The following is a 9,478-nucleotide window of genomic DNA, read 5'->3' as shown; positions in this document are numbered from 1 at the left end:
GTCATCGAAAAGATGATGAGGGCGCTACCCAGACGGCTACGCACACTTACCAGCATGAGGAACCCCGACTCGCTGGCCGCTTTGGTGGAGGCGGTGGAGCTGGCGGAAGCTCACGTGGCCCGGGAGACTGGGGAGAGAGCGGCTCTGCCACCCCGGAGGGTAAATGCACCATGGCGACCGGTGGAGGGCACAACACGACCAGGCAGCAGACCGGCGGTCCCCAGCCCAGTCGACGAGCCGATGCCCACAGAGCCAACAACACTCTCGGCCCCGGCCTGGACGGCAGGGTGCGTGGTACATCGCAATGTCCCTCCCAAAGCTCCCACCCGAAAAGTATGCTTAGACGGGAAAACGCAGACGGCCACACTGGATACAGGAAGTGCAATAACACTGGTCCACCCAAACACGTTAAAATACCATCAAGAAGGGAAAGGTCGAATCCCGATTACATGCATACACGGTGATACCCGCCACGTACCCGCCCAAAGAGTCACTATAGCGACTAAGTCGGGAAGCTGGCGCATCGAAGTAGGAGTGGTTCCAGATCTTCCGGTACCCCTTCTTCTGGGCAGAGACTGGCCGGGGTTCGATGATCTCCTCACCCACCATCAGGCTCGATCGGCTCGGGCAAAGAAGAACAGCAAGGGACGGGCTCAACGGGACCGCCAACCAGCGCTGATGGCCACCGAGAGCGACAGAGGGGGTGAGTCATCATCGGCTAACCTGTACTATGATCTTTTCCAACAGATTACCGCAGGTGGCGATTTCGGAAGAGCACAGCGTGAAGACGAAACGTTGAAGCACTGCTGGCCACAAGTCCGGATCATAGACGGGAACGAACGGTTTCCTAGCCCTCACCCCCTCCCACATTTTATTGTGCAAAATGGTCTGCTGTACTGTGTCGCAGAGAGGCGGGGGGAAACGAAGACGCTATTGGTCGTCCCGAGGACCAAAAGGGAGACTGTTCTAGAACTGGCACATACTCACCCGATGGCAGGACATCTAGGAGCAGCCAACACGATCAAGAGGATCAGAGATCGTTTCCACTGGCCCGGGTTGGATGGAGAAGTCAAGAGGTATTGTCAGGCATGTGACATATGCCAAAGAACGTCTCCCCAACGACCACCCCCCAGCCCTCTGATACCATTACCCATCATTGAGGTGCCCTTCAACCGCATTGGCATGGACTTGATAGGGCCTTTGCCGAAGTCGGCCCGGGGACATGAACACATCCTTGTCATCCTCGATTACGCCACCAGATATCCAGAAGCGATCCCTCTGAGAAAAGCCACGTCATCGGCAATCGCTAAGGAGCTGTTTTTATTATGCAGCCGGGTAGGAATACCAGCAGAGATACTGACCGACCAGGGCACCCCATTCATGTCCCGGTTGATGGCAGACCTCTGCCGCCTCCTTAAGGTAAAGCAAATAAAAACCTCTGTTTATCATCCGCAGACTGATGGCTTGGTGGAACGCTTCAATAAGACACTGAAGCAGATGCTCCGCAGGGTGGTGGCAGAGGATGGGCGCGACTGGGACCTCATGATCCCGTACGTGCTTTTCGGGATCAGAGAAGTTCCCCAAGGATCTACAGGTTTTACACCTTTTGAATTGCTGTTCGGCCGCCAACCACGAGGGCTATTGGACGTGGCTCGTCAAGCTTGGGAGCAAGAGCCAGCCCCACAACGGTCAGTGATTGAGCACGTACGGGACATGAGAGGACGTATAGAGAAAGTCATGCCCATCGTCAAGCAACATCTGACCGAAGCCCAGCGCGCCCAACAGCGATTATATAACCGGCCCGCCCAACCCAGAGAGTTTCAACCAGGGGACAAGGTAATGATCCTGATACCTACCACCACCTCGAAGTTTTTGGCATCCTGGAAGGGGCCATATACAGTGGTAGAAAGGGTAGGGCCGGTAAACTATCGAGTCCGTCAGCCGGGACGAAGAAGAGAAGAACAACTTTACCACATCAACTTAATGAAGAAATGGGTTGCAGCTCCAGGTCATCTAGTTGCCTTCTCAGAAGAAACTTCTCCCGTTGTCCATATAGGTGAGCAACTCTCACCGAACCAGAAGGCGGAGCTGCAAGCCTTGGTCGGTCAGTTCAGGGATGTGTTCTCAGAGAAACCGGGCCGAACCACCATCATCCAGCACGACATCATCACCCCACCTGGCACCATCGTCCGGCAGAGGCCTTATCGAGTACCAGAAGCTCGCCGGCTGGCTATCAACGAGGAGATCCAAAAGATGAGGAAATTGGGAATCATCGAACCATCTCGTAGCCCGTGGTCCAGCCCCATAGTGATGGTCCCCAAACCCGACGGCACCCTCCGCTTCTGCAATGACTTCAGGAAGCTGAACGAAATTTCCAAATTCGACGGGTACCCCATGCCTCGGGTGGACGAGCTGCTGGATCGGCTGGGTGGAGCCCGATTCATATCCACAATCGACCTCACCAAAGGCTACTGGCAACTACCACTAAGTGAAAGCGCCAAGGAGAAAACCGCCTTCTCCACTCCCGGTGGGCACTGGCAATACCGGGTTCTTCCCTTCGGGCTCCACGGGGCTCCAGCAACATTCCAGCGTATGATGGACATCCTGCTGAGACCCCACCAGCCGTATGCAGCAGCATACCTCGACGACCTAATCGTCCACTCCGAGTCATGGGAAGAACATCTATCCCGGTTGCGGAGGGTGCTCCTTGATCTTCGTAGGGCTGGGCTCACAGCTAATCCCAAGAAATGCCACCTGGGTCTAGCAGAAGCAAAATACCTCGGTTTCCACATCGGTAGAGGTCTCATACAGCCACAACAGAACAAGATCAGAGCACTACAAGAAACTCCACAACCCACCACAAAGACCCAGGTACGTGCATTTCTGGGGTTAGCGGGCTACTATAGATGTTTCATTCCCAATTTCTCATCCATAGCCAGCCCGTTGACAGACCTGACCAGAAAGGGGCAGCCAGAGAAGATACAATGGAACAGGGAAGCAGATGGCGCGTTCCAAGCCCTGAAGACGGCACTAACATCTTCTCCGGTACTGCACGCACCTGACTTCGGCTGCCCCTTCATCCTACAGACAGACGCTTCCGACTCGGGCCTAGGCGCGGTCCTCTCCCAGGTCCACGGCGATGAAGAACACCCCATCATGTACGTGAGTCGGAAGCTTACCCCTGCAGAGACCCGGTACGCCACAGTGGAGAAAGAGGCCCTGGCGATCAAGTGGGCAATCCTGGAGCTCAGGTATTATCTCCTTGGCAGAAGATTCACCCTGGTGACCGACCACGCTCCACTCCAATGGATGTCAACAGCGAAAAATAACAACGCTCGAGTCACCAGATGGTTCCTGTCGCTCCAGGATTATAACTTCACAGTGCAACATCGAGCCGGGGCCTCCCACGGAAACGCCGACGGGCTCTCAAGGCTATGGTCAGGATGGGCAGGTCTGTCAAACCATTCTACCCCCCCTCACAATACTCTACCTTTTCTCCGCAGGACACCCAGGACCAGGACGACGCTAAGGGGGGGGGAATGTAGCGAGCAATTATATGTCACGTCGCCCTGGTCGCTAATTTCACCCAGCTGGACCTTCATCAAGCCAGGATCGCACACAGCTGGAGGACATCAAGCGGAGAGACATATAAGCCCAACCTACGCCAGGAGAAGATGAGCTTCATTCATTCTATGACTCCCTGTGCTAATGCTTGTCTCTCTGTCTCTCCTTAGCGGACTCCAGCTCGTGACGATCCTTCACCCGACTACTCACTGTCCTTCACCTACTTCCCGGAGCACCAGAGCACCTCACCCTAAAGAAGAGCACCTTTTACAACACCTTCACTTTGTAAATAAAGCACCCTCCGGGGACTTGTCTGTAAACTCATCCTGTTGTGCCGTTGTTTTCCCTCTGCCTCGCTACAATACATACATACATACATACATACATACATACATACATACATACAAACATACTTACAAACATACATACACACATACATACATACATACATACATACATACATACATACATACATACATACATACATACATACATACATACATACATACATACATACATACATACATACATACATACAGTGATGGAAAGAGTACTGAAAAAGCATACTTAAGTAAAAGTACCATTACTTGTCTAAAAATGTAGTGTGAGTAGAGTAAAAGTAGCTCTTGTAAATATTACTCAAAGTAGGAGTAAAAAGTAGCTCTTTTGAAAGTACTCATGAGTAGTGAGTATTATGCTGTTAAAAAGTTGTTGCATTTACATGTAATTTGTGGATGTGTGTGTAAACGTAACATTCTGTAGTGCATTTAGTTATTGCCCAGCAGGCACACAATGTCATAAGACCTTAATATTAGGTTAGATTTAGGTTGTGATGTCAGGTGACCAAAAATCAATGTCTAGCCAGTGTCTATGGGCAACAATGTTTTGATGTCCAATAATGACATCAAATTACGTTGATATTTGGTTGATTTTAGGTTATTGGAAAGTGACCAAAATCCAATGTCAAGCCAACATCTAAAACCAACATCATATTTATGTCAAACACTGAAATTTATTCATCAGTTATGGCAACCAAAATTCAACGTCTGATAGATGTCATAGTGGTAACGCTGACACAACTGTAACATCATTAGACGTTGATATTTGGTTGATTTTAGGTTGGATGTTGGACATTGATATCGGGCTGACGTTGAGTTCTGATGTAAACCCGATTTTCATTTCCAAACAAAATGCAGTGTCTCCATGACATTTAGCGTACAATTTCAATCTGATGGCATTCTGATGTCTTGTGCCTGCTGGGTGTTTAAGGCCATTTCGGTCATCATACTGTAAATATCCATAATCTTCTCATCAGTGACATGCATCTAAACCAGGAGTGCCCATACTCAGTCCTGGAGGGCCGGTGTCCTGCAAAGTTTAGTTCCAATCATAATTAGACACACCTGGGCTAGCTAATCAATTTCATACTAGGCTTTCTAGAAACATCCGTGCAGGTGTGTTAAGGCAAGTTGGATCTAAAATCTACAGGACATCGGCCCTCCAGGACTGTGTTTGGGCATCCCTGATCTAAACAACAGTCTCTGGGTCAATGCGTGTAAAGATTTTGAACATCTTCTTGGACAGTTAATGCTTCCAAACAGTTTGCTGCAATGTAAAGTGCACATGTCTTGAAGTAGTGCATTATGATGCAGTTTACCAAGTGTGAACAGTTTACAAGTGTGATTTGATTGGACAGGAATTACAGGACTGATTTTTCTAATTCCCATAAACAAGAAATAATAAAGTAGTGACTGCAGGTTGAAGGAAAGTAGAGGAGTAAAAGTAAAGAACTGCACTAAAAATGTACTCAAGGAAAAGTAAAAGTACACATTTTTAAAACTACTTAGTAAATTACAATTTCTGAGAAAAACTACTTAATTACAGTAACTTGAGTATTTGTAGTTAGTTACTTTACACCACTGCATACATGCATGCATACATACATACACATACATACATACATACATGCATGCGTGCTTACTATAGAGCCAGATCAGTCTCAAAAATAATAAATTTGCATTAATAAATCCAAAGCACAATTCATAAATGCTCAACTCTAATTCATAAATTCAAAACACAATTATTTGTCATTTTATTTGTGAAAAATATTTAAAATGCTCTCACATATGCATCTTTGACATAAATAGATTTAAATTGTTTACACATTATGTGTGTGTGTTTGTGTGTGTGTGTTCATATAAATATATATATATATATATATATATATATATATATATATATATATATATATATATATATATATATATATATATATATATATATATATATATATATATATAGTTCTCATAATTCGTGGTAAAACTGTCAGATGCACAGCATGGAGCGAATGAACTTCAGTGTAGGCCTAATATATAAGCAACAGCCATAAATTAAATAAGCTGAGTAACGTAATATATCAGTAATATTTGCAAACGACTGGATTCAATGCATTTAGTAGCAAATATTTCTGAACCCCACCTGCTGGTCACTACAAATTGATTCATTCCATGAATTTTATGAATGCAAATGTATTATTTTTGAGACTGATCTGGCTCCATAGCTTACATACTGTACATACATACATACATACATGCATACATCTTTACATGCATACATACATACAGTACACACATGCATGCATACTTCACCTTAAAATTATAAGGTTTTATCTCGCATAAGTATTCTATTTGACATTAAGTTATCAACATATTGTTATTAAATGACTTTTTTACATCATGGGATGTTTTTATAAGTTTTTTTTATTAAAAACAAATGTTACACACATACTGTTTGCTATATGGAATGCAAAAACTTTGAAGTGACTGACATTTGATGACTGACAAGTAGATTTAACTAATCAGACAGAAATGTGGAAGAAAGAAAGATAGAAAGAAAGAAAGTTGGGATGCTACTGGTGGGAACTGGCATGTAATATACACAACTTAAGCTTAAAAATGCATTTATAATCATTTTAAATATTTTGGAAGAAACATGCTGTGGCTATATGGGCCTGTAAGGTACAGTACCGTCTACATTGCTAAACTACAGCCTCCTGACATGCAAATGAGTATAATTATTGCAACGAGGCACTGTAAGTTAAATATATGGATTAAAATATTTTATTAATAAGCTATTAAGATTCCTCAAAGGAAAGTATTATTGAAACAGAATTAACTCTGGAAGACCTCTTGGAAGGTTAACTGGGGCATAGAAGTGAGGCGTTTAACATCTTATCTAGCTAATTAAAGTAAGGTTAGGTTTAATTAAAAGTTCAACTACCGAAGAATAAGAAGGTAAAAACTTCAGCTCTGATGGAGTGGGGCTTTGAAGAAGGCCAATATTCTTGAAATAAAATGGAAATTTGTCCAATTATGTGCATTACAAAGTGATAATTGCTGTCTGTATGGACTCTAAATGAATGAAAAATAGGGAGGGAAATGTACTTTAGTCTTGCGGATCTGCGTACATTTAAAGGAGGCACTGTGAATCTTGGGAACATTTTTTTTATGTTGTTACAGAAAAAAAAAATGCTCAAATAAAAGAAAAAAAGGATGACTAAGAATCAATGCATAGCATTTAAAACTGCCTCCGATATTGATATAACTGCAATGGAGTAGCGTTAGATTTTAATGACAAGCAGAGCTTTTCAGTCACAAGGTCAATTAGCAGGTTAACCCAGAAAGCTATTTCTCCATGGATTGTCTCAGGATTTCTAATGGGCTTTTAGATAGCTCTGCTGATTTATGAGCTTAATAAAGTCTGTGGTTAACATTAATTGAATAACTATCCTTAATATATTGCATTTGGCAGAGGTGGCTTACACTGCCTTGAGATGCAAGTGCTTTTTGTTTTCCCTGGAAATCAAACCCACAGCTTTAGGACTGCTAGCACTGTTTTCTACCGTTTCAGGAGGAAAGTATGTGTTTAAAAAGGCTTAAGTCAGACATTGGTTTTTAATGTCACGTTTGAGTTACTTCAAGTTGTGGAAGAGAAAAAAAATATACAAATGCTATTTTTAAATACTCACTGCACGTGTCAAACAAATTGTTCTTTTTTTTTTTTAGACTTGGGTTCACAATGCCATGAGGAAAATGTAGTGGACTGCTTTTCTGTAAAATCTGTGAGTCTAATTCTGTCTAATGCACTGTCTGCCAAATGCACAAGCTTTTATTTTTTCTCCTCCCGTTTGTGCTGGTGTGACAGATATGTGCTGGAGTGATGTGGATCCATTAAGCACAGCTACCCAGACTGTGCACAGAATACATGAGCATGCATTTCATCTTGCTGTTTAGCATGAGGGCAGATATCACTTACCAAGAATTTGAGGAGAAGCCTCATGCTCTTGTATGATCACATGTCTAGCCCCAGGAGGAATGAGAAACATCTTTAGGTAACCTTTGCAATGGCAGAAAACAAAGGCAAAGGGAGAGATAGCAGAAGCAATTGGTTAGTTAAAAAGTTCTACCACGAGTCGATCTTTGCAGAGGTGGGCATTACCAGAAGACACATCTAAATTAGTACATCACTAAAGCTTTCACGTTTGAACAGTTGAACAGCTTTCGCATTTGAACAGAACCATTGCAACTGTTCATCAAGCAGGGTCACAACAAGCCTACATGGGACAAACAAAACATGACAGAAGGTTGCTCATCCATTCATTTCATGTATTAACATTTACAGTATGTGAATAGATGTCTTTTTCTTCTGATGGTCAAATAACAAAAGTGCAAAGATAGAAAAATAAATGAACACTTTTTTACCTACAGTAACAGCGTTTGTCTTGTTTCTAGCATCTAAATATTCTTGTATTTTTCTAGATAAATAAATTAAAAAGCTAACATTAAATTAGTTTTTTACTTAAAACAAGCTAAACTCCCTGAAGTGGAAAAAGTAAAATAATATATATTTTGTCTAACGTAAAACAATATTATTTTGTTTTCTTAAAGTTTTCTGAAGAACAAGAAACAAGACAAACTCTCTAAGAAAGGCATTTTTTGTTGTTGTTGCTGCTATTTTAGTTAACCTCTGGTGAAAACTTAATTTTTTGTAATATCATATTTAAAAAGGACACTGAATGGTGGCACCTTAAGTCAGTTTACAACACAAGAACACAAAACTACTAAGGCTGCCTTCTCCATGAATGCCCAGTCCTCTGCAAAGCATGCTACCACTCACCCATCACATTTCTAGAATCAGCCGTTTCATTCAGATACACATTCCGAGCTCCTTTCGGCAACAGGAAGGCTCCTCTTGTTTTCCCTTTAGGATAAGAAGTGTTTGTTATGTCATTCTGTCCTGCAGCCGTTGCCTTTGACAACTTTTAATGTCTATAAACCAAAGCTAGACTTTGAATTAGTCTTTAGCGATTTGATGTCTGTCTGAGACATGGCTGTGATTTTAAAAAAGGTGGCTAGGAGTCTAATCATTGCAATGAAAGATTGAGTCACTTAAGGTAGCATCTGCTGGGAAATTTCATCATTGATAAATGTGCATAAAAAGACATCTTCGGAGAAATACAAGGCTGCGGGGTAATCCTAATAGAGTTCATAAGAGGTTATATAGCAGGCCTAAAAGGAACAGGAATAAAGGAATGAGGAATGAGAAAGAGAGATTAAGGAGTAATGGTTGGTGTGTGATGATGAAGATGGTGGGGGAAGGACACACTATGAACAAGAGAGAGAGAGAGAAAGAGAGAGTGAGGTAGTATGGTTTTCAGGTTCATACTAACCTTATTAAATTGACTCATTTTATGTTATTTGCATTTTTTATTGTGTATTTTCATTTACATTTATCATGTAATATTCAAAATTAGAATATTGATATTTTGAAATAAGCTTTTGATGGCATTGTTAAAACATTAAGAGTCAAAGTTTATCCCCAAAATAGAATATTTTCATCATTCCAAGCCTGTGTA

The 9,478-nt window shown here is 42.7% G+C and overlaps 1 protein-coding gene across 5 annotated transcripts in view; it reads right to left on the bottom strand.

The window, feature by feature from the left end:
* Positions 1 to 9,478, bottom strand: part of adamts3 (ADAM metallopeptidase with thrombospondin type 1 motif, 3) — a 214,814-nt gene that overhangs the window by 45,791 nt on the left and 159,545 nt on the right. For 2 of the 5 annotated variants that reach the window (XM_073949700.1, XM_021475987.3), the window contains 2 exons: positions 8,740 to 8,823; positions 7,879 to 7,959 (listed from right to left, as the gene is read on the bottom strand). In XM_073949700.1, coding sequence (XP_073805801.1) covers positions 7,879 to 7,959; positions 8,740 to 8,823 — 165 coding nt within the window. 5 annotated transcript variants of the gene reach the window in all.

This window comes from Danio rerio, chromosome 5, assembly GCF_049306965.1.
Source record: "Danio rerio strain Tuebingen ecotype United States chromosome 5, GRCz12tu, whole genome shotgun sequence".
Taxonomy (NCBI): Eukaryota; Metazoa; Chordata; class Actinopteri; order Cypriniformes; family Danionidae; genus Danio; species Danio rerio.
Note: the sequence above shows the minus strand (reverse complement) of the source record. Positions and strands in the feature narration are given on the sequence as shown.